The 25,809-nt window shown below is 40.2% G+C and overlaps 1 protein-coding gene across 2 annotated transcripts in view; it reads right to left on the bottom strand.

Moving 5' to 3' along the window:
* Positions 1-25,809, bottom strand: part of LOC122997543 (protocadherin-15-like) — a 235,022-nt gene that overhangs the window by 148,631 nt on the left and 60,582 nt on the right. For both annotated transcript variants that reach the window (XM_044373751.1, XM_044373752.1), the window contains exon 3: positions 7,358-7,476. In XM_044373751.1, coding sequence (XP_044229686.1) covers positions 7,358-7,448 — 91 coding nt within the window. In that variant the 5' untranslated portion in view covers positions 7,449-7,476. The remainder of the gene's footprint in view (positions 1-7,357; positions 7,477-25,809) is intronic.

Raw genomic sequence — 25,809 nt, 5'->3', positions numbered from 1 at the left:
GTGGTTAACAATCCAAGAATTCAAACTCATGAACTCAAACTAAAAACAAAAATACCTGGAATTCTGTGAGTCATTCTGTTTTGTGAACAACCAACAATCTTACAGCTCACACCCCCTTTTACATGTAGACATCAAACCATTCACCATTCCCTTACTTGAGAGGAAAGAGCATCTAAATCGATGTGGAGACAGACAGTGATGCATGCTTCTTCTTACAGCATGTCTATGTTTGGCACAAGGAATGCAATCACTGCTTCCGTCTCTATCTCTCTATCTCTATCTCTCTCTATCTTTTTCTGTCTCCCTCCTCTTCTCCTCCTCCTCTGTCTCTCCTCCTCTCCTTACAAATCATTAGAAGTGTGGGTTTCTCTGTGGGGCTTCGCTATAATTGTGTGTATGTGCTCATTTTTAAGGGTCACAAGTTGAGGATGTGTCGGAACAAAATGTAAAGCTAATGGGAGACAGGCAGTGGAGAAAGAGAAAGGGAGGGAAAAAAAGAACAGCAATAGTGATTGTAACAGTGATGAGGAATGTCAGTGAGATAGAGGTGGAAATGAATTCCTGCAGCATCATGTAAATCATTAATGGCTGATAATGGAAGAGAGAGAAGGAGATTACTTTACTGATGTGTAATCCCTTGCAGAAGCTCCCCCTCCTACTCTTCTTCAGATTTACCCCTCATTGCTGCCTATCGTTGTCTCTCTGTGAGGTTAACCACACCGGCAGGAGGGCAAAGGTTGCAATCACACTCTCAGTGAACAATTCAGCACATACACACTCATGTACTGAGCTCCAGGATGGGCTTGTTGGTCCTAGTCTTACCAAGAGCGCCCCCCTCCCTTCTTGTGCTGCCTACAGCCTGATTACAGCCTACTGGTGGGCAGATTAAAATCCCTTCCCCCTGTCACTCCACTGCTCCCCCACTCCACAGGCTTCTGCTGCAGCCAGACACAGTCTGCACATCTGGCCCCTAATCAGACAATCCCAAAAATAGACAAACAATTGTGGGTCAGAATGGATGTGCAGATGGGAAGAGAGCGACAGAGAGAAAGAGAGAGAAGAGCAGAGATGGAAATAGTGTGAAAGAGGAAGGCAAGCTGATGCCACATGGCAGAAGTGTCCACAGGCATATTAACTAATCCACACCTCACAACACACACACACACACATATATAAATACTACTGAATGTGTTTGTGTGGGGGTGTGCGCACATGCATTTGTCAGACATCTGGATTTCGTGACAGAGGGATTCGGAGGTATGGACAGTGTGCATCTGTCCACTGTGCTATGGATTGAGGTCTGACCTTTCATTACCACTTGTAAAACTGCTGGGCTTGCTAGTCCCCACTGACGCAAGGATCGATGGACATACATGAGGTACACTGCAGGGTTTACATGCACATGTGTAATCCAAAATGAATCTCTGTTGAGAGAGACCATCTGAGCCTACAGTACAGGGGAGTCAGATGATATGAAGTAAAGAGGATAACATGAAAAGAAAGGAATTAAGGGACAAGGGTCACAGAGGAAATGCAGGAGAAGGAGAAATATAATAGCGAAACATAAAGAAAGGTCCATGATTTTTCTTAATGGCTGCCCCTATCAGTGTAAACTAATCAGTCATTATTGTCTTGATATTTTTGGTTGAAGTTTTTTTATCTTCTTTTTCACAGGAAATTAACTATTAATCAGTCATTTCTGGAAACTGACACACAGTATTCACAAACACACTTTCATCTTTAATAAACATTACATTTTAAGAGATCCCTCCGCATGAACCATTTGGCACTTTTTCAGTTAAATCGATTAATTGATTCTTTGTAGAAATCTTAATGTTTGTCAAAGGCAGCTCTTCTTTCTCACACGGTTTCTCACACACTTACTGCACATTAGTTCGAAGTCTTTGATTCATAGTCTCTCCCTGATTATTAAATAAAGACTTGAAAGACACTGTGACATCCACTGGAAATACGCTGCATGCATAACTCCAAAGCTCAATGCCATCTAAAAATTTTTGGTTGGTATTTTCATTTGATGGACAAAAAACACGTTGACAGAGCCAAAAGCCAAGGGCTCCTTGAAGTGGGCAGAGCAGGGAAATTTATAATAAATAATGATAATAATATTACATTTAATTTGTACTGCACTTTTCATTCATAGTAAAACTCAAAGTACTACAGTATTAATAACATTAAACTTACAGCATAAAGAAAATAGTAATAAGAGTTAAGATGAAAAAGCCTTCCTGAATAGAAAGGTTTTTAGGCCTTTTTTAAAAAGAGTCTAGGGTCTGTGCTGCCCCCAGATGGTTAGGAAGGCTGTTCAACAAGCCTGGTGCAGCAGAGCAGCAGAGCAGAAGGGTCAATCCCCCATGGTGCAGAGCTCAGTACTGAGGGCCCAGAGGTGCAAGCTGCTGGCAGATCTGAGGGTGCAGGTGGAGGTTTGTGGTATGATCAGTGCCTGTAGGTAGGGAGGTGCATGTCCGCTGATGGAATTGTATGTGAGTAGCAGAACTTTGTAGTCAATCCTGAAGGAGACAGGGAGCCAGTGCAATGAAACAGACTTGGTGTTATATGTTTGTGTTTTCGCACTTTCAGGAACCTGGCAGCCCTGTTCTGAATGCACTGGAGCGTCTGGATGCTCCTGCCAGGGATCCCTGTGAAGAGCACACTGCAGTAGTCAAGTCTTGATGAGATAAAGGCATGGACAAGTTTCTCTGCATCTGCTAGGGTTAGAGAGGGGCGGAGTTTAGAGATGTTTTTGCGATGGTAGAAAGAGGTTTTGCACAGATGTCTTATATGGCTATCAAAAGTCAGCTGAGGGTCAAACCTAACACCCAGATTAGTGACTGAGGAAGAAAGGGGGATGTCCTGGCTGTCAAAGTGAGATAAGGTATGGGGAATGACAGAATCTAGTGTGGAATGCCAATAAGGAAATCTTCAGTTTTGCTCCTTTTTAACTGGAGGAAATTTGTGCTCATCTAGGCCTCGATCTCCTTAAGACAGCGCTTAGACATGACATGGTAGCAGAAGGGCTTGAGGCAGTTTTGATGTACAGCTGGGTATCATCAGCATAGCAAGACATCCCATGTCTGCTGATGACACGTCCAATGGGGAGCGTGTAGAGAGTAAACAGGATGGGGCCAAGAACTGATCATTATGGAACACCACAGGTGACAGGGAGTGATCTAGACCTGCATCCTCCTAGTGAGACATACTCAGTCCTACCAGAAAGGTAGGACTGAAACCAGTTAAGTCTGACTGTCTAATGGTGATGTGGAGGTGCTCTTAGAGGATAGTGTGATCTACAGTGTCAAATGCAGCACTCAGTTCAAGGAGAATCAGGAGAGAAGGGGACCCTGGATCACTAGTCCAGAGTATCTGAAGCATTATTCCAGGACACGTCCAGTTGTTTTTCTTTTCAGCAGGTCATGAGTGAACCAGGGGGCAGAGCATGAAAAATTGACCTTATGCATCTTGACAGGGCCATGAAGATCAAAGACACTGCTCAGAGATGTATTGTAGAGTGCAACTAGTTCATCACAGATGCAGAAGCTGGGCAGGTGATGTACTGGGGATCCATAGTCATGATGGCTGGGTCAATGCTTTTCCAGTTCCGAAAAAGCATTTGATGCTTCAGTTTAGTAGAGGGTGATAGGAATGTCAAATCCATAGAGACCACCTCGGTCGGACACAACCAGATCATAGACCTGTGGGTTTTTGATGGGGGCGGAGTCGGTGATAACCAGGTCAAATTTGTGCGTAGGGACATCAACATATTGCTTCAGGCCAAGACACTGAATCAGACTCAGGAACTCCACTGCAAAATTACTGGAAGGGTTGTAAACATGTATGCTCATATCACCAACAATAACAATGTTGGTTGACATGAAGCAAAGTGAGGTGAGGAGGTTGTGTATCTTGGGCAGGAAAGATGAGTTTGGTCTGGGGGGGAGGGGCAGTAGATGTGAAGCACCATCATGGAGTATGAAGGTTTACATTTTAGAGAAAGACATTCAATAGAGGAAAGATCAGGCATTGGCAGGGGAGACAGTTTCAGTTCAGTCTGGTGTATGATTGCTTAACCACCATCATGGCCAGAGCTGTGAGCAAGAAGATGAGGGAGTAGTGCTGAGGGAGGTAAAAATCCCTACTAAAACTAAAGCCTCTTTTATACAGAGAAACTGCATTATAGCTGTAAAGAGGATCCGCCTTTGAGCTGCCTTTTTTACACTGAACCACACAAAGCCGCCATAAAGCCGCCTCTGTGTGTGTTTTTACATTGCATGCCGGTGTTCTGGATTCAGAGGTGTGACGGAGATCAAACTGATCAGAGCTGTAAACTCTGCCATGAGGGAGGACAAAGATCTTACTAGGATGAGGGGAGGACATTTCTCTTTACTTGATAACGTTAAAAGTAAAGTTAGACTTTTCTGTCGACTTCCGACTCATTTTAAAAAAGAAAAGAGAAAAAGAGAGAGAGAGATCAGCTGTGATAGAGTGAGCTGGAAGGTGAATGAGGAGAGGGAGCGCTGGCAGTGAAGAAGTTGGTGAATCAGATCAATAAAACGTTATTTTCTGATTGTTTCACAGCGGTTACATTCTAAAGCATAAACACGCCCACACCCCCAAACACCTCTGCTCAACCCTGCAGCTTTACACCACACCACCTGTTTTGGCTAACACAACAGCTTCAGCTCCCTATCCCACCCTGCTGGCTGTCCCTTCTACACACACAGTCGATCCAGCTCTGTGACTACCTCCGTATTGGAGGAGGGACTCTGCCCCTCCACTCCATGTCCATACCTTTTATACAGAACAGCAAGGCAGATTAAAGGCGCAGTATTCCCGCCTTGAACGGTCTGTGTAAAAGGGCCTTAAGATCACCCCTGGGTGACACTGGGTGGCAAATGGAAGCAACGACAGCACCCATATGTCCCCTCACTCTTGATATATTCTGTCTCGCCCTCTGCCCCCTTATTACAACTATGACACCGTGGATCATTTTCCAGCAGACTCTGATCCAATCAGCGCTCATTTGCAGGCAGGGTAACTATCACTAATTCCTACCTACCCCCATTGGTAATTTATCTCTGCCTCCCAACAAGTCAAATTACAGGTTGCAGCCAGATCCATAATAAGCAGAATGATGACACACACACACATGATGACACAGTCACAGGACAATGTCAGATTTGAAGAAAAATGCAGCATCAGAGTCATATGAGTAAAGTAGACATTTCATGCTGTAGATCGGTGATATTCCATGAGGCAGAAAGTAAATGTGACGTTATTGAGAAAGCATTACACTGTCTCATGTGAAGCTTAATTTATACTCTGAGATTTAGCTGTAGGTTACACTGTAGCTAACGTGCATCTCCTCAAAAATGTAACTAAACGTTGGCACGAAAGTGGCTCCAGAAATAGTATTGGTGAGCGCAAAAACAGCGATTGGCTGCTTATGTTTTATCCAACAAGTTTCTGATGCCAGTGAATATTGTTGATAGCGAAGACAACATTAAGCAAACTGAAGAAAGGTTAAGTGTCTGACGTGAGCGTTTTGAAGTACACCTATTGCTTTAAATAGCCAAACAAAAGCATCAAAAGCGTAAAGAGGCATGTCAAACTGCCTTAACGCCCATACTCCAACCTTGTTTCGATTTTGGAGTGTCAAATGAGTTTTTTCTGCAGCTGAAAAAGAGAGATAGTGCAAGTGAGCTGAGCACCAGCCAGCGAAAGGGAGAGACAGACAGTGTGGCGGTGGTCGAGTGAGGAGTGAGCGGTAGGACAAGGCAGTGAATGAGGGAAATAATACATTATATTCTGATTATTTCACAGCGGTTACATTCTACAGCACAAATAAATAACCAACCACTCAACAGATGTTTAGATAGTTTCATTTTCCTCCTCTGTATTTGTCCTTTTCATTCAATAAAGACTAATGCAGCAGTAAATACAAAAAACAGGACAAATCAGTGTTGGTTCTGTGGTGTTGGCATTTCAAATCTGATGCCTGCAGTGCACCATAGGATCATCAATTGACGCGTGTCAAATGAGGCACATCAATTATTGCTTTCAGTGCATTTGGGTCTTGAGAGGAGAGTATGACATATTAGTGCAGTTTAGCTCAAGCAAACACAAGTTTCTTGGAGCAGATTAATTTTAGCTCTAGGTAACTGAACCTAAATTAATATGGATAATTTATCCTGTATGTCAACTAACACCATGTGAAGCTCTGATAAATAGACACTTAAAATGAAAAAAAAAGAGTTTGATGGCTTGTTGCAGAAGATGTAAAAGAAATTATCCACAAATACATAAACCATACAGCTGTTCTGAGTTCCATGGCTGTTATTTATGGGGTCAGTGGTTTCCACACACCACACACCAACACTTATCAATTAATGAGGTCAGAGACTCAGAGTGACTTCATCCAAAAAGCAAACCACAAGGTGCTCATTCACCTTCAAAGTCTCTATCAGTCATAAAGCAAGAAATTTCTCTATCTAAATGATATCATACAAACCTATAAAGCAATGCTCTCAAAATAAAATCTTAATTTAAATTACAGAGATTATGCTCTTATCTGAAAATGCTTTTACATTAGTGAGCTTGTTAAAGGGGGCAGGGAAGCAGGAAAGGGATGAAAAGAAAGAAGGCAACAGGGATGGGATATAGGGAGTAAGGCATCTTAAAATTGACCTGAATCACGTTCAAATATTGTCACACAGCGGGGAATTGAAGCATGTCTCTGTGCATGTGCAGCTTCCCCTCAGCCCTCTATCTTTAAAGACATGCCAATCTTACACAGCTGAAATTAACTTTTAACTGGCATCTGCTACAAAGTCAGTGAGCTGAGACTATAAATACCAAGATTCCCTCTGTAATGTGGGAACCTAAACATAAAACTACAAGGAGAATCCTCTTAGCACGATCAGTGAACTGTGTAGGAAGAAAGCTGGATTTATGCCCTCTCTTTTAAGTAATGTCTTTTGAACAATATAATTTAAATTTGAAAAAAGATGATAAAGAGAATACTGGGAAAACAAAGTTATTTGCACTGTAGCATTTGAGAGATCACAACGTCTCAACAGTACAGTAATCAAACTTTTCTTGAACTCTCATGAAAGTTCTAAACAGAATATATCATCCTTATTATCCATAAACACAACATTGCGTTATTTTAAATAACAGATTAATACAGCTAATTGATTGGTAGGAGTATATAACATGTCACAGACAGCATTTGCACCACACAGTCTTCATGGCATTACAAGGTTTCTCTTGGCAGTGCAGCTACAGTTAACTGAAAAAGGTGAGGCCTGAGGGTCATCGCCTCAGTGTTGGCTGCTCATACCTTCTGTGTCCTGGCCCCAGCTGTGAGTTAGCAAAGAGAGGATTGCCATTCCTGTCCCCAGCCATCTGACGAGCCACCAACCCCGTCGCATCTTCTGTCAAGCCTTATTGCCTGCCCACCTGGACAAAGAAAAAAAAAAAAAAAAACAGAGTGGATTTTTCAGTCATGTCTCAGCTGGCCCTCACGTATGCACAGCTGTAACCAACAAACACACACACACTTTAAATAAATAAAAAAACACATATAAATGCACATCTACCTACAGCATTACAATTAGGTCATCATTTTTGAAAAACACATTAATCTCACAATCCGATTTTTGTTTACAGTAAATAACATAATCCAATGGATAATCTGAGTTTATGCAGTTACTTCTGGGTTACTCCAATGTTCACTGAATACTGCAGCAATATTTTGATTTACAATACATGCAGATTTGATAGGGTTATGGTTATTATTCAATTTACATTGGGCTATGCAGTATATCAAAAAATCCCAGCTAGCAATGTGTAAAGGCTCTCACTGTTCTAATTTGCCTTCAACTTTATTTTAGGTGACACCTATCCCAACTTTTCCTTGAAGGGTTCATAGCAAGTAGAACTCATTTCCCCTCCCCTAACAGACAATGCAAGAATTGGAATTGCCATCAATGAGAGTATGATCAATCTTAAGTGGTGCACTCAGGTGAACACTGAGCACCCTTTGCCCAATCTATATGTCTTGGTACCCACTACAGACATGTATCCACACGGCAGACTTGTGTTGTGACTCAAGATAGCTAGCTAAATAATAAATCAGCTAACACATACATCTGCTAGAGAGGTTTACTGGGTCATGCATGAAAACTGAGAAGAAAGCAGTGTACAGAACCTAATTTTGGTGGCAATATGGTTAAAAGGTACTATGCAGAATTTGTCAGTTGGTGTTTGTAAACACAGCATTCAAAGTTTGCCCCTTCTCCCCAGCTCAATTAGCGAGAGAGAGAGAGATAGCAGCGGTGGTCGGGCAAGCTAGAGACTGAATGAAGAGAGCCAGCGGCGCTGGCGAGAGCAAAGTCATGAATCAGATAAATAAAACATTATTCTCTGATTGTTTTACGGTGGTTACATTCTAAAGCACAAATAAACACGCCCACAGCTCCACACAGCTCTGCAGGAAGGTGCCGCATTGCCAAATATTGTGTGAATGCAGAGTTTCATCCTGTCTGCTGTGGCCTCTCTGCTCTGCGTGTGTGTAGCTCAGCCCCACCCTCAGTCAAGCAGACACACAGACCTGCAGCTCTTTATACATCCATGACACAGAGACAGAGAGCAGAGCGGAGCAGAGGAGAGATGAAGATAGCGATGTAACTTGGTCACTACACTACGAAACCCGACCTCACACCCTATGTGCAGTTATTGACGGGGGCTACACACCCACTGTCCAAAGGCTGATGCCCAGAAGTGTCCCGAACACAGCAAAATAATAAGAAAGTAAGAGAATACAGACAGAGGGCAGGGTCTCTGCAGATACATACACCGCTACACACTTCTAGCGGGTCACAAGTCATGATTGAGAGGGATTATTTATGTATGAGTCTATACATTGTTTTTTAGGAAAATCCTGCATAGTATACCTTTAATACAAACATGCTCGAACACACTCAGAATAATGGATTATGCTGCAAGTGATGTTTGACAAATTTCTATGAAGATTCTTTGATACTTTTTTCCAGCCTTGACTACTTATGGCTAATGGAGTCCACTTTAACTGTAATCAATTCAAGCTGACCCCAGTTTTCGTTCTCAATATAAATGCAAACTACCATTTTTTTTTTAAATGCTTAGCAAGTCTCCAGGGGGTAAATATTTTATACACACAAGTAGAGAGAGATTTCAGGTGGAATTTAATGGCACAACATCTCACAAACAGACATCATCAAAATCCCAATCTGCCAGCACCTGAGAGTGGAACAGTGTATCCACTCCATACTTTATGATTGTGACTGAACCAAACTGACAGGCAGGGTTTATTGTAAGAGCACCTATTCAGGCTCTAGTGAAAATTACAAGCAAAGCGGCACATACAGATTGTATGTTGAGCCTTGCACTCCACAAATCCACGGTACAGCCTCCACTCAGAACCAGTGGAAGGTAAGGTGTCAGTACGAGGAATAGAGGAGGTTTTAGCTTCTATCTGTCTAAGCTATTTGATGTCACACCTTCCTCACAAGGCTTATTCTCAGAGCAGGCGATAAGCTGTGAAATTAGCTTTCATAGCATATGCTGGGGGGACGGGAGGGGACTCACAAGCATCAACACTATCATATCAAAGCATGTTTGACAAAAATCAAAATCTAACTCACACTATCAACACTTCTTTTGCGAGGGTGATTTCCCTCTCTTTTTCACCCATTTTCCCCTCCAGACACATTGTGCCATATGTATTTACTTAATCACTTTCTTTTGCAGACAATCAAACAAATTTTACAAACAATGAAATCGGCACACCCAAACAAACAGACATCTTGCATGAACACTCTGTGGACAGCAGGAGACAGCTGTGTTCTCTTCTCTTACAGTACAACAACAAGAGTGATTTCACACTGGTTTCCTATTCTCTCACTGCCTTCTCATCTCTCCGGCTCCCAGTGGTGTTCCCTTTTGAAGCAGATTTGATTTCCCACATTCATACATCTATCTTTCTTAAGAGGGCTGAGTGAGATTGCTTTGATCCCTTTCACATGAGAAAACTCAGACCTGCACAACCAGCCGCCCTGAAGAGAGAAGTCATTTCTTTCCACAGCTTCTTCCAAATCTCCTCCTGGTTGACATGGGAATGCTGTATCTCATTTACATAGGCTAACAACGATGTTCCTTCAAACTTAATGACAAGAGGAACTGCGGAGATTACTGACCGAGTACTGAAAGAAAAATGGCACAGACAATCTGTTTCTAAAGCAGTCTTCTCATAGTGGCCCATGAGTCACATCATGAACAATACAATGCTTTGATAAAACTCAAAAGGCGATAGTTCATTTCCACTCTGCTCTATGTTAATACATATTGTGTTACCACAATCCAACTACAACTCCCTCCGAGTTAAGTGGTTCAGTTAAAGTAGCTTCCGTTACTTATTTAAACTGCCATGAGATCTCTTTGGCAGCAAGGGAAAAGTGATCAAACTTACAATGCAGTGGGAGAATAAGCAAGAGCAGACCAGTGTTTAAATCCAGGTGGGGAGAGGTGAATGAAGCAATCATAGTTATGGATTACACAGAGAGTGAAGATGCAGTTCTTTATCCCCTAAGTACAAAGGCTTTGCACTCCCTGGTAGAAAAAAGAAAAGAAAAACAGCTTGAATCCCTCTTTCTTCCTCTGTCTGTGTTCCTTCGATCGCCTCCAATCCGGCATTGAGTTCTCGTTCCACCTCTTCCTGTTCATGTGCTTTATTGTTGACAGATTGTCAGAGATGCCTCAACAACAGATATCATATATTTTTATTAACCCTTTAAGGCTGGACATGCACCAACAGCAGGAATGTTCCTAATAATTTATTTCCTAGCTGATGGAAATGAGTAGAGAGCTTGGGCGGTATCACCGTACTGCGGTATACCAGGATTGCTCCACTGTGATACCGGATGAACGGTAAGAGCCAGTGGTAATTGTTTTATCTCTGAATTTTTGCCTTCTACTTCCACGTAAGCACTCATATTCATAGCATATTTTGTGTGCAGTTGGCGGCTTGCGGGTTGGATCGAGTTCAGGTGGTTGATTGACACATATTTTTGTGGGTCTCATAACAGGTTGGGTGGGTGCAGGTAAAAAATCCTGACTTGCCCATCACCACTAGACAATGTCATACATGCTACAATGACTTCTAACACCAGCAGCTCAGCTTTTACTTTTTGGGGGGTTTTCTTTGTTTTTATTTTTTAACACAAATACCATTACATACTATATACCCCAGTGAAATATCAGGAAGGTATGAAGGGATGAAAAAATAGATACCGCCCTAGTAGAGATAAACACTTAAATGTGCAGATTCAGTCAATTAATTAAAGTAATGGCACAGTTGCATCAATACACCAAACAGACACAGATATCATGGTTTGGTCATGAGTTGGGTGAAAAGTGACAAATCAATTGATAATTTGTAGCAAATTGTAACAAGCTACAAAAACAACACAAAAATTCAAACTGTGAAGTTTAATTGTAAAGTTTTTGCATTTTTGCTCATTATCATAATTTAGAGTTTAGAGCAGAGAGGGAAAAGGTGAGAATGCTACTCATCCAATTCACAAGACTCAGTAGACTAATAAAAGGAACTTCATTACAGTTTAGGTGTTGTTGAAGTGCTCCACCATTTGCATCATTGCACCAGAGGATGCCATCTGAACAACAAAGCACCGTGACTAGAAGGGTTTCATTCCTATACCTGTTTCCCTGCTAACAGCAGTGCTATTAGTCTCTCAGGTGAAAATGCTGCCTTTGACTCAGCATGATTAATGAAGAAAGTAAGAAATAATGATGTTTGTGCCTTTAAAACTTTGTTTTTGTTAGGATGGTTTCTAATTTTAAAGAGTTCGTTTCAGTTTATAAAGCTTTTGGGGTTTTTGAATCCATATGTCCTCCAATTGATTTGTGCTGAAAAATAAAATAACTTGCACACAGGATACAGACATTTTCTGAGGCAGTAAATACTAATGGACTAAAAAGGTCCATCCGCAAAGACAGGACATCCTCATAATCAGCAGAAAAATGCTCCTTCTGTGTGTGGACTGAATGAAACTGTGGAGTGCTGCTTTGTCTCTGTGAATTGTTTTGCCTGTTTTATGTCACAATATGTCTGTGCAGTTCTACAAAAGAGCTGAAATTGCCAGACAGAGAGTGTGGATCTGTGATAGTGACCACTCAAGCAGTGAAGTAATGACACCTCGCTGTTGTTTTCCAGCTGTTAAGTGGAGGTGTAGATGCTGCTTCTCTTTGATAACTGACAGAGGATTTCTGAGTGGGTCAGTGTGATGACCCCGCTGTTTGCTGTGGTCTGTTTTGTTCACAGGTGGGTCATCAGCGCAACTGGGAACACCTGGGGCCTGGTGGTCCCAGGTTCTAAAGTTCTGGCTGCAACTAACAGCTCTCTCTCTGCTCCTCGCTATAGACACCCGTATTGATTTGGATTATGTAGCCTTAGTTTCTTTTTCTGCCCCTTACAACATGTACATACATCTTTTATTCATCCACACCTTACACTGACTCTACTGACATCCACATCCCATGCTTTGTTAAATATTTAGTTAAGTCTTTAATTCGTTCAATTTGATTAAATAAATTATCTTTTGTTAAAACCTCTGCGTTGGTGCGTCTCCCTTTTGTTGTGGCCACTTGAGCCAGGTCATAACAGCCAGTCTGACACCAATGACTGTTAAATATGTAACAGCACAGGTAACTGCTGAAGCAGAATAAAATGGAATAGAAAGAAAAAAGCCAAGATTCACTGATATGATCTGACTGATGTATCCACAAGAGTTAGCCTATCTCTTTCTTGACTTCTACAAAACTACAGTCTAAATACTCAGGCTGGGCTATATGCTTGAAATCATTAACACCATAATAATAAAGATTTTTTTTAAGACCAAAGAACTGAGAAAGAACAGAAAACTCTGTTCAAACCAATTTTGGTAGTTTTTAAATCACAGTTTGCTCTAAATCATTACTTTGGACGTCAGGAATTTGTAGAACAAGAGCATGTTAAGATCATGTAATCACAATATAATTTGGCTAAAAGTTAATAAACTTAAATTATCACCCAGTTTTACTAAATGCTGAAAATAATGAAACATTTGCTGCTATTAAAGTCATACACATACAGCATAATCTATGCTGACAGGGTTGGACAGATGGTATCATCCTTACCAGCAACTACAAGTATTTAAAATAATGTTCAACAACAGCAAATATGATAAGAGCCGTTATTTGAATCACACATTGCAAAACATGAAACATTTATCAGCTGGCAAAGTTTAGGTCTACTGGGCTTTTGCTGCTGATTTTAAGAAATGAGAACACTTATTCCACTTCTTTGAACATTGAACTATGCTTTGACTTTGTTCTCTTGTGTGATGTATGAAACTGAGATTCATAGATATGGTCACAGGTGTAAATATCAAGGTGTTGCTGGATTGTCCCTTCCAATATTTTTAATGATCTCAAACAATCTAGCTGCTCTACCTCCATGTAATGTTAAGGGTAAGATCTTTGCATAGTTGCCAGGTTTGTGTGTTTTCTGCAAAACTATGCTAAACATGATAAACAGTGAAAGAGCAGGATATGGGGGATACTCGACCTGATGATCTGGCAACCCTCAACTACGCATTGTTGACTAGCAACAGCCAGGCAGCGGCAGCAGTAGTGGGGTAGTAGTGAGGTGAAGAATCTGAAGCACACATTAAATCTACAACCTCTCAGGTGATCTCTGATGTCATAGTGAAAGATCTAGCCATAAAATAATACAAATAGAAGTTTTTGAGATTATTTGAAGATAGGTTTGAGCATCACTGCGGCTCAGTCATGACACTCTTGAGTTGTGTTTCCCAAATCCACAAACTGAAATGAGGATAGTATCTCAGGTGAGGTTTGAAACCTTACAGCAACTAGTTACAGAGCAGCACATTACCATGATGTTAGTTTTAGATATTAATTTTGGTCTCAGATTAGTTAAGTAGTCTATCAATAAAATAAAATGTAAAAATCAGAGAAAAAAAATTCATGATACAAGTCTGGTTTCAAGTAAGTCAGCAAATGCATATTCAGTAAAGTAAACATTCTGCAGAGTCAGGCTCTTTCTGTGTGTATGTGTGTGCGCACATGTGTGTATGAAAGAGAAAAGAGTGATAGCAAGTACACATACACAATTATTTTGGCCGTCCAATTAAAAAATTGTCCCTACCAAAGTTATAACCAAACCTATGCCCTTGGTTATGGTACACTAAGTTTATCCAATTTGTTGTAAAGCAGTTGGTGACACAGACTTTGTTGGCATCCCCAAATGAGTTGCACAACCATTTAGCAACAAAGTGCCTCATATGCTTACTGGAGAGAACATTTCTCAAGAGATTTGACGTCCTCATCAATCTCATACCATCCTCCTCCCCTTAGTGCAGGTAATGAAAATTGCAGACTCATCAGTCTAACAAAAGCACCAGATTACATCTTGAGTGGCTCCTCCCCATCTCCATTTACTGTACCAAGACATGTCATCTGATTGATCAAGTGATCAAATGAAAAACAATATGCTATAAATTATGCAAATATCTAAGTCATAAAACCTTGGAGACGCCAGTGGTATGTGGTCTCATAAATTAGATATCAGTGCTATTTTACACAATAATGCTAGAGTGCTCAAACAAACTGCGTAACAAGGACTATTTATTTAATCACCGGGTTTACAATGTTGTTACATCCCAGTTAGAATAATAATGGCAGCAGAATATCCTGTCATACTCGAAATTAAAGAGGCAACATGCTTTGCCCTTTTACAGGTACACAATAAGTTACAATAAACAATAGAATGGAGATGGCTTGTGTCTTATTAAGCCAATATCAATCAATTTAAAAACTACTTTGAATACATCAGCAGACACCATAATTACAGCTTGGAACAAAGCTAGAGAATGTAAAATGAATAGGGACAGAGGCAGGTACGAAAATGGGTGCTTTGCAGATTATTTCATGATATTAAGAACATTTGATTAGGTAGTGTATGTGAAAATGTGAATCTATATGTGCTAGCTCTGCAGTAGTCCTGACTTTTGCAGAACACATGCATCAGCTGGGCAATACAAATATGGCTAATTGACGATAAATGCTAAGTAACATCTTAAGTAAAAATATGTCTATCAACATGCTTGTCAACCCTCCTGGCATTCCCATGAGACTCTCAGCTTTCACTACCTTCATCCATTGTCTTCCCCTGTTTCACTTCTAACCTATTTTTCCCATTAACAAATGCCTTAATTTATATGTTTAAAAAATTACATACACACAGTTCATGTATCCACAGTCACACTGTTGCACTGCTTGTGTAGACTCTCACCTGTTTAGACTGACTGAGGTGATGGAGAGCCAAAGAGAGAATAATTCCAGACGTCCTGGAAAGACAAATTTCCTTGATGTTTCTCTTTCTGAATAATTTGCTTACATGTTGTGTTTTGTAGCATATATGTTGTGACTATTCTGATCAGCATGTGGGTTTGAGTCATTATATAAAATAGTACTTTGACAAGCTTTGTGCAGTAGGCAGGACTAAAGCAGTAGAAAATAATAATAATAATGATAATAATGATGATGATAATAATAATAATAATAATAATAATAATAATAATAATCTTTAACTATAGAACACTTTTCTAAACTCACTTTACAAAGTGCTTGTTTTGAAGTTTTGCATACAAGGCAACAACTTCAAAACAAGCAGATCATAAAAGTAAAATATGCAAATAAAACAAAAAAAAGCTCTCCAACAAAAGTATTTTTAAGAAGGGATTAAAAGAGGTCACTGATTCAGCTGACCTGATTTCCTCAGGCAGCTCGTCCCATAGCTTCAGGGCTCTGACTGTGAATGTTCTGTCACCTCTAGTTTTAAGCAATGTCTCAGGAACAGATAAAAGACCTCTGCCTGAGGATCTCAGACTATGTACCGGCTTGTATGTGACTAAGAGGTCAGATATGTAGCATGAAGACAGGCCATAAAGAGCCTTAAAAGTCAACAGCAAGATCTTGAAATTATTTCTAAAACATACAGGGAGCCAGTGCAAGGAGACTAAAAAAGGCGTGATGTGCTCACTTTTTGGATCTTGTTAAAAGTCTGGCGGCTGAGCTCTGTACAGTCTGGAGCTGATTAATAGATTTTTGGTTGAGGCAGGTGAAGAGGTTATTACAATAGTCGAGGCATGAGGAGATGAAGGCGTGTAAAATGGTCTCTGTGTCTTTGAAAGATAAAATAGAAATATTTCCAAAATACTTCTAAGGCGATAAAAACAAGTTGCACACGTTTTTGTTGTGTGCTGCTCAAAGCTTAGGTTACTATCAAACCAAACGCTAAGTTTCTTTGCAACAGGCTCAGTGTTCCAACAGGGAACCAGAAGATGGCTGGATTTGTTTTGCTTTGTGCAAATTACGACAATCTCTAATTTGCTTGACTTAAGTTTCAGAAAATTTTATGACATTCAGTTTTTGACATCACATAGACAGTCATGTAGTGAACTCAGCAAGCCAGGATCACTGGCTCTAAAACATGAAAAGAAACACCATGGATCCATGGATAATATGTCCCAAGGGAAGCATGTACAGAGAAAATAAAATTGGTCCCAAAATTGACCCCTGAGGGACACCATCCTTAACAGGAGCAAAAGATGACATGCGGTTATTAATGGAAACACAGAACCTCCTGTTTGACAGGTATGAAAAGAACCATTTTAAAGCTGTACCAGATATTCCTACCCAGTACCTCAGCCTCTCTAACAGAATAATTTGATCGTCAGTGTCAAAGGAAGCACTAAGGTCCAGAAGAACAAGGACTGAGCACATCTCATCATTGGCAGCCATTAAAAGGACTTTAGTCACCCTGAAAAGGGCGGTCTTGGTGCTATGATGCTTGTGGAAACCAGACTGAAATTTTTCAAAAATGTTACTGTTTTCTGCTGTTGCTTGGACGCATATTTTTCTAAAATGTTTGATTAAAATTGTTCTATGGTGGGTGGACATTACAGTATGTGCCATTTGGGGTAACAAGTTCTGATGGACTCTACTTTATCAATGAAGTAAGATTAAAATTATATAATATAATAATCGGATTTACCTACTGATTAACAGTCTTGAATTAAAATCTGGGGTTATGCTGATGGGTAGAGGTAAGTTCAGAGAAGTATTGTGCTCTTGTATCTTTTACCATATTATTGTAGTGGAGTAATAACTTCATCATAGCCTTTTAATGTCCTTGGAGACCTATTTATTTCATCTCTGCTCTGCTCTCCTATGCTCCGACTTACTATTACAGCTATGAATCCTATGACACATCCAAAGCTACTTTCTTTGTATAGGCTTTGACCTGACTTTAAGAGGGCAATATTATTCAATATGGACAAACAGAGTTGAAGCAGTTCGTCAATCTGTTAGTATGATAGTGCTCAGACAGGAGTGGGCTATGTATAATTAAAAAGGGTGAAGAACCTTGAGACACTTTACACATTAAAAATGCGAGAGCATGTAGATTGGGGTCGGACAGTGTTAATACTATCTATTTCACAGGTAAAAACTATGTATTTATAGTCAGATACACTTATGTTAATTGATTCCACAGTGGGAACTCCCAGTTAAAAACATAACATCTAAGTTGGCAGATAAAATAAAATCATTTGAAATGAAAGTTTTACTGGTCAGACATCTCACATCAAAAAAAGCCATTTTAAGTGCAATTGAGCTGGGAGCCGTAATTGATGGAGAAGCAGTGGCTGTTCATGGGACAATGGTACAGTTTATGTAATGAAGATTGTTTTTGTTAACCTGCTTCAGGTGATTTTGAGGTTGTGCATTAACAGTAATGAGGTTCCTGGGACATGCACCAGATTGTTTAACTGCAAATCTCATAAGGAATCTATAAGTGATTATCAAAGAGATGTTGAAAATGTCTGGTCTGAGTGCGATAGAAAAGTTACCGGTGTTAGATGTGGAACCAAACAGATACGGACCGGGCCCCGAAGAACATCAGTCTTTGACAGATCGGTCATTTCCGGACACAAAAGTTGTGGGGTGGAATGGTTGGTTTCTGGCATGGAGCACCTGAACGGAGGATTCCATATGCTAAATTGGCAAATAGCTTTGTTTGGGTGGAGATCATATGGGCCAAATCTTCCCCCCTTTCCCAGAAGACGTTAAAATTATAGATAAATCTACACCGAGAGCATCACAAGCAGAGGACAGCTAGGTATTCAAGCTAATCAGCTTGCTGAAACACCCCATTCCAGGGGCATAATTGGGAATCGGTCCAGAAATATAGATTTTACCTTTGAATGAAGGTGGGTGAAATCTAGCTTTAAAAGTTCAGACTGCTGCTTGGGAATGTCATTTGTGCAGAGTGGGGTAGGGGAGTAGAGCTGGCCAGGACTTTGGGTTTAGCTCCCAGGACGATCCAGGGATCCACAGGCTGGCCAGGGGCAGCCTCTGGAGCTCTGGTGGTGACGGAGCAGGACCATGGAGTAGTGTTGTTATCTGGTAGGCAGGTAGCAGGTTGTTCTGGTCCTGTCCTGGACATCACAGCCAGAGGAGCTTGGGACAGCAAGTTGTTTAGCCTGAGCAATAGTGACAGCCGAGAACTCAAGGACAAGCTTATCTGAGCTTCTGAGTTCAACCACTAGACGAGAAATGTTGTTCTTCAAATTTGATAGGGTAAGCTGGCAAGACTCACACCAGTTAGTAGATAACATAATAGTTCTTAAAATAAACTTAAAATCCATGTGCGATGACTAAAATCCTGTATCTGGTCAAAAGACATAGTTAAAAGCAACCAAAAGTTAAAGCGTGTATTGTAAAATGTGGTTAGAAATTAGCTAAAAGTCAATTTCTCACAGAGGTTCTGGCGGGTATACACAGACACCAACGCATGCAGACTGATGATTGCAATGTTAGTTGCTAAACACAAATATCTCCATTTTCATTTTGTTGGTATATATGTAAAAATCACCATGAGAATGCAAGAAAAAAGGTTGCTTAATCCTACAAGATCACAGCAAGGTTGTTAACCATGTGTTTTTTGTGCAGTTTTCTAATGTGACATCATATAAATTCTGGGCAGTTTTTCAAGTTTTTCTGTCACCTTTAAAATCACAAATTCATCAAATTTAAACAAATCTCTCCTCTCTAACATTCTGCACTATGATATATTGGACAAATTTTTGCCTGTCTTGTCTTCTTGAGTGTGGTATCCGAGGTTGTTTTCAGTTTCTTTACATACGATTAGTTATGTGTCTTACATGTCATGTTTAATACCAATGATTCTAAACATTACAACCATCTTTTCATTATAGTTGTTAATATATAGAGAAAATCTCATATAGTAAACAAAATTACACAGTGCAGCTTTAACCTTTAAACCTATGTATGATTAGGACTTAAATTCATAGCATCTAAACACAAAGTGGTGAGCTAACAAATCTGAAATGGGGTGATATGGCCTCATAGAATAAAGCCACACAGTCCACCAGTCATTATAGACCAAAAAGTCACAATAGGGCACATCACAGGTACGTAATGTCTTACCTGGGGCTGAAAGTTGATCTTAACTTGGCAACAGCCTCAGAATCAAGCACAGAATAAACCTGTCACAGTAACGTAACACTAATTGCTCAACCCTAGAGTGCAACTCAAAACTAGTGAGTGTAACCGAACCTGGCACCCCTTTAAGCAAGGTTGCACAAAGACATACACGTGCATGCATGTTCACAGAATCCACCAAAAGCAAACAAAATGATAAATAAATGAGCCAAATGTTGAGTCAATGTCTTGGTTAGGTGTGCTAGACCTGTGCAGAGCTATTCATTACCTACTGCGAGATGTAATCAGTGGTACCAAGGGAGCCCCCGGTGCTCTAATGACGGGAGTGATTAGCCCCGGCTAACGGGCTGGCCTTCACATGGCTCACACCCAGCTAGAGATCGCTTTCGAATACCAAACAGAAAGAGATCAGGCTAAACATCGAGACAGGCAGCTGGTGCTAAAGCCTTATCTCTCTCCCACTCTGTGTTTATCTATACAACACACCTACACCAGTTCATAGAAACCATAAAAATTCATTAACTGATTACTGTAGGGTATTCACCATGATCACAGAGACAAGAAGACTTGAGAGGACACTGTAGCTCACGGTATACACTGCTGGGCCACACTGCTTCCCTTCACACTCCCCCACAATTTCAGCTGCACCAGGCAACCTTGTATGTTTGCTGTGAGAGCTAATTGTTTATCCTGGACGTGACATCAGTAGACTGCACACATCATGCTTATGTTTACTAATCCAGCTGGTCAGTGATGTTTGAACCAAAGAACAGGAGACTAAAGGGATAACAGACATAAAAAAGATCCAGATGCAGTTCCCCCTGGATGGAACACTCACTCACTGTGTTTAGGAAACAGCTTTTTAATTTGCTTTAAAAGTCACCGTGAAATAAAAATGACTTTCTCACCTCATTAGTTTTCCCATTTCCCATGCCATGATACACACCTATTTAACAATAAATGCCAAAAAATAATGATAATAATGAAATGTTTTATACATTTTCCTATCTAAACCTCTGTTTTACTTCCTAGGTAACAGTGCATCTTTAATAATTCATCTTGTGCTACAACAGTAGGCCTAAAGAAAGACTTCAATCAATAATGGCTTTTGGCAAATTCAACTCTGACTACCTCATTAAATTTTCTCCCTAACAGATATCAGATTGGTTTAGGCTTTTGAGTGATCACTCTCTGCCCTGATCGTTCATTTCAGTATGACAATTTAGGAAAGCAAGATGTTCTAAAAATGCAGTTTACTGACAATTTAAGTTTTAAATTATTGTTTCTTGAGCACAGAGAGAAACACAACCTGAAGCTGCACTAGAGTTAGGTGATATATCAACATAATAGCATATCATATAGGGCTGCAAAACTATGGCTGAAATTATTATTATCATACCACATTTATTCATCTTTCTTTGGGAAAAGTATTGTTTAATCTATTGTCACATTGTACTAAAACTGCCCCTGTTGTACATCCTTGTAAATCCTTAAAACTCTGCATATCTTTAAATCGAAATAAGTTTTTTCAATATACTTTTTAGTGATGACATGTAAATAACTTCTACCTTCTGTAAACACCCAAGATAATCAGTATTCAAATTATCCATATGGACAGCATTTGTATTGGGGATGGGTTGAAGTAAAAACCCATTGCATTGCTCTAAAATTTAATTTAATTTGTTTGCTGTGTTGCCTGCTGTAGGACAATGTAACCACTATTATCAAATGAGTGATTCCCAAGAGTGTGCTCATTGTATGCATGTGGCTGTGGGACAGAGTAGCCCTCAGTGTGAGCAATGATCTCAATGTGCACTTGACACAGAAATGAAAAGCTATTATGCAGTTCCCTAATTATGTAACTTTTTTTTTTTAATCCCACCTGTGTCACAAGGTTTATTTTTTCATATTCCCTATAAGGAAGAGTGCTGAGCTGACTGGTGCACCAACACATAGACCAAGAGGTTTGGATATTTAGCCTGGGTATTTCTGTTGGAAAGACTGACCCTAATGGGAAAATGTATAAACACCATTATGTGCTTTTGCAGTGCTACTAGCAGCAAATGAAAGATTTAATGTGGGCCTCAAGTGCTCTCATGATTATTGTGATGGGCTGGGATGGGTTGAACATGATAAACCCCCTGCACCTGTTTATGCAATGTACTTTAACAGACAAAAATATACTTGTTCTAAGTAGCAGAATTACAGTAAAAATGAGGACTCTAGTGTTTGCCATAACTGCTGTATATCTGCACACATGATAAGGCGATATCCTAGATTAATAGCAATGATGACTTACTTCATAAATAAGTAAAGATGTGATGATGATGAATAGTATCCAAGAATACATCAGAAGATTGTGGTTCAGACAAATCATCTAACCATCGAGCTGTGGCATCAACTATTCCTCCCTGCAATATTTTAAATTGATTGGCTGAATATGTCCATACCTTGTTGGGTAGGCATTATTTATTGAATAACAGCACCCCTAACAAAGCTCTGTTAACTTGGTGCACAATACATTGCACTTCTTATAACTGCTTCACAATGAAAGCCTCCTGCTGCTTTCCAGTGGAAAGCTTTTCATGTGAAGCAGAGAAAAATACAGAGAGACTCTGTATTCACATTTGTTGAACTACTTTAGCGCAAGACACAACTCAGATTTGAAGGAGAGAACTTTCCCAAGTTGGCCCATAATGGCTGACAAACAGGACCACAATTGCGCAGGTCAGCAAGGTGTGTGGCTGCATTGGAAACGCATGACTCATGGCTTGACTCATACACGTAGGAAGAGAACAGCACTGCATGACAAAAAATGCATCTCCTTCATTCATTTGAATGGAACAAGTCTGCTGACTCAGGGGGGTGCAGACACAGACGGCTCCGACAATAAAGCGCAGGGTTGTCCAGCAAAAACCCAACGTTTGCCACATTGCAAGGCAACATCTGCTTTTTGCCAGTCATATATGTTGCATATTACTGGTAGATTACTTTTTAACATGAAGACAGTATTTCTGACAGTATTTAATTCCTGACTGTTGAGGTCAGAGAAAAAGTGATTGCTGCTGTGACAACTTTCCAGAGATATAAAACACTGTCTTGTAGTATAATAAACCTCTGTGCAGTGTTTTGGCATCTGATAAGCCTCCAAACACACTAATTGGTTACTCAGACCGGACTTGCTGGATCGTATTTTATCATCTTACTGGCACCTAGAGCAACACTCCCCCATCAATGTGGCTCCTTGAATTTATTTATTTTTTTTAGAACAGGGCTGTTTTCTGTCTGAATGCCCACTATGGCAGGATACACCAGCCTTGCAAAAACAGCCAAAACAAGCAGGTGTAGCCAATTGGGAAATGTTCTACTGTGATCACAGAAGAAGAGATGACTGATTCTGCACTACTTTGTTTAATGATGTGGGGTTATGTTAAAGCTACATCAGAAATGGGCAACAATCTCACATTTTGATACAGGCTATTACATATTATAAAGTAAAGCAGGATAACATATGATAAGCATTAATGGGCTGTTGGCTTTTGTGCCACTGTATTATCTAGTGTCAGGATAAAGTCATGGCTGCAGGACATGAAGGAGCAGCTGGGAAGCGGGCAGGAAAGAACTGAAAAGTCAGCATGATATGGATGAAGAGCAGTGGGGTGCACTTCCATCTTCTGGTGAAGTCAAGAACATATTGTTATTTCTGTATTGTACATTTAAAGTGTCTATAAAATATACAAATTAAAAACTGACATATATTACAAAGTTAAAAAGTATAATTCCAAATGACAGTATCTCTGTGATTTCTGCTCTCATTTACTATTGAATAAGCTTTAATAGGAAACTGAAAAGTAAACGTATACGCAGTGCAGTAAGCAGATAACATATTCAGCTGCATCTAATGTCAACAGGACCCGGTGGTCCACTAAATCTCTCATTTTCTCTAATTCACTGTGAGTGAGGCACAGATCTCAGAGGTTCTAATCCCTGAGCCTTAGTCATCTCATGACCACATTCTAAATCTCTAAACCCTTGCTGAGCTCAGTCCATGCGGGTGCCATGACCACTCTGTCGCGCTTCCTGCTTAGCATCAACAATGTAGTATCCATGTCACAAGGCACACTGTTCGACACAATGGGAACCACTTAGCCACATGGTCTTAAACACATGCAGCTGACACCAGACAAAAGAGCATTTTGACTTTTTGAAAATCTTTCACCTCAGTGGGTGACTTTTACCCCTGCTAATCTCAGCAAGGTTGTGATCGTCACAGGGTTTGTCTCAAAGCTTCAACACATAATGGAAAGGCTAATCCCTCCACAGAAAAATAAAATCCAAAATGAAGCATGTGGTCATTCTGTTGTGTGAGTGTTGCAAAAACCTTGTAAATGCATAAAATGACAGGGAAAGAGGTCAGACGAGTTGCTACAATAAATGTAAATGAGGTTTTTATTGTCACATACAATCAACAAACAACGTAGTGAAATTTGATCTCTGCTTTTAACCCATCCCTGAGGAGCAGTGTGGCGATCGGGGACCTACTCCAGCTCTAAGCCAGTGCCTTGGTCAGGGGCACTGACAGGAAAATTAACCTAATATACAACTTTTTGGTGTTGGGGGACCACCACCAGAACATGCAAAATCCACTCAAAGGCCGTGCATCAGCCGGGATTCAAACTCAGGACCTTCTTGGTGTGAGGCAACAGTGCTAACCACTAAGCCACCATGCTGCCCGACACAATAACTGGTGAGTCGCCAGCAATAAAAATCTCAATAACCTGATGAAAATATTTCATTGTTCTATCTGGTCTTTCAAGGTCAAGACAGCTGCTCAATCCATTTCAAAAATCTATATCTGGCATCTTCATTATGCCGTATGGATTTGTCAGGTAGCCTCTAAGATTTGACATCTCACTTACTCTTATTATTGCCTGCATTTGTAAAGATGATTCACATGGGCTCTTCCAAGATATGTAAAGTAAAGCCTACATCTCCCCTTTTATAAGCCTGCTTAAGTGGCATGTCAGCCACCACACAATGCAATCCATTCATGTCTGTAACTTCCTTTGACTGCTTCAAATGCTTCAAAGGTTCAGTAATGGCTGGCATAAATGACAGAGTGCACTTATTTGTATTGAGATTGGTCTTTTATGTATCTGTATACCCTGTGAGTTACATTCAGGTGAATAGTAATTCTTTAAAAGTGCAATGAGAGCACAGTAAGGCACTACCTGGAAGCTTAAAGTGTACCACTGAACCTAGTCTCATAACTTTAAGATGCACTGAATATCCAGATAGAAAGGACTACATCAGAATCCAAGTGATTTGAATAACATAACCCAACCACTATACAGTCTAGTAAGTAAAAGGGTTTTTCCCGTGGTTTTTGGGGTAGTTAAGCCGTGCTGGCACGCTGCAAGTTGTTTGCCTTGATGACATGTTGGAGGTGTGCTGGTTTGCATAAAATGCAGTGAAAGCCTGTTGTCTATACGCAGTATTTATAACTGATCCACAGACCAAATAGCTTCAAATATCTCCACAGCTTGTTGTGTAGTGTTTATTGAAGAATAGCAACCTTAATGAAGCTCCACTATTTCTGTGATAAACACATTTCCCATAACTTCCTCACAATGTTAGTTTGTCAGTGGAAAACTTTTAATATGACGCAGCAGCACGAAATGTTGGGTTTTCATTAGCAGTAACGTCTCCAATATGGATGAAAGCGATCAGAAAGCAGTAAAATTAGGCAGATTTCTGAAAGTTCTTGAATTATGTGAAAGTGGTGGCTAATCACGGCTATCTCCTGACTATAGTGGAAAAGCATTTCATCACGGGCTGGCTTGGCACGGTACGGCTAAAGTGGACCAACCCAGTGTGACAAAGTGGGTGAGACCAAACCATTTGCCCCCATTACACTTGGATGTATTTTTTCCATACTTGTCATTTGTTTTTAGCTAGTATAACATCTATTGCCTTCGCATATTATCACAGATTTGTTTGTGTTTAGCATTGTTTTTTCTTTACATGTACATCTGCATTTGTGGTTTAATGAAGACAGACAAGTATTGCTTAAGTGCAATTATTATTTATTGATTTAACTGATTTCTTGCATTATATAATAGCTTGTAGTGTTATTTACCATAC

This window comes from Thunnus albacares, chromosome 14, assembly GCF_914725855.1.
Source record: "Thunnus albacares chromosome 14, fThuAlb1.1, whole genome shotgun sequence".
In the NCBI taxonomy this organism is placed as follows: domain Eukaryota; kingdom Metazoa; phylum Chordata; class Actinopteri; order Scombriformes; family Scombridae; genus Thunnus; species Thunnus albacares.
Note: the sequence above shows the minus strand (reverse complement) of the source record. Positions and strands in the feature narration are given on the sequence as shown.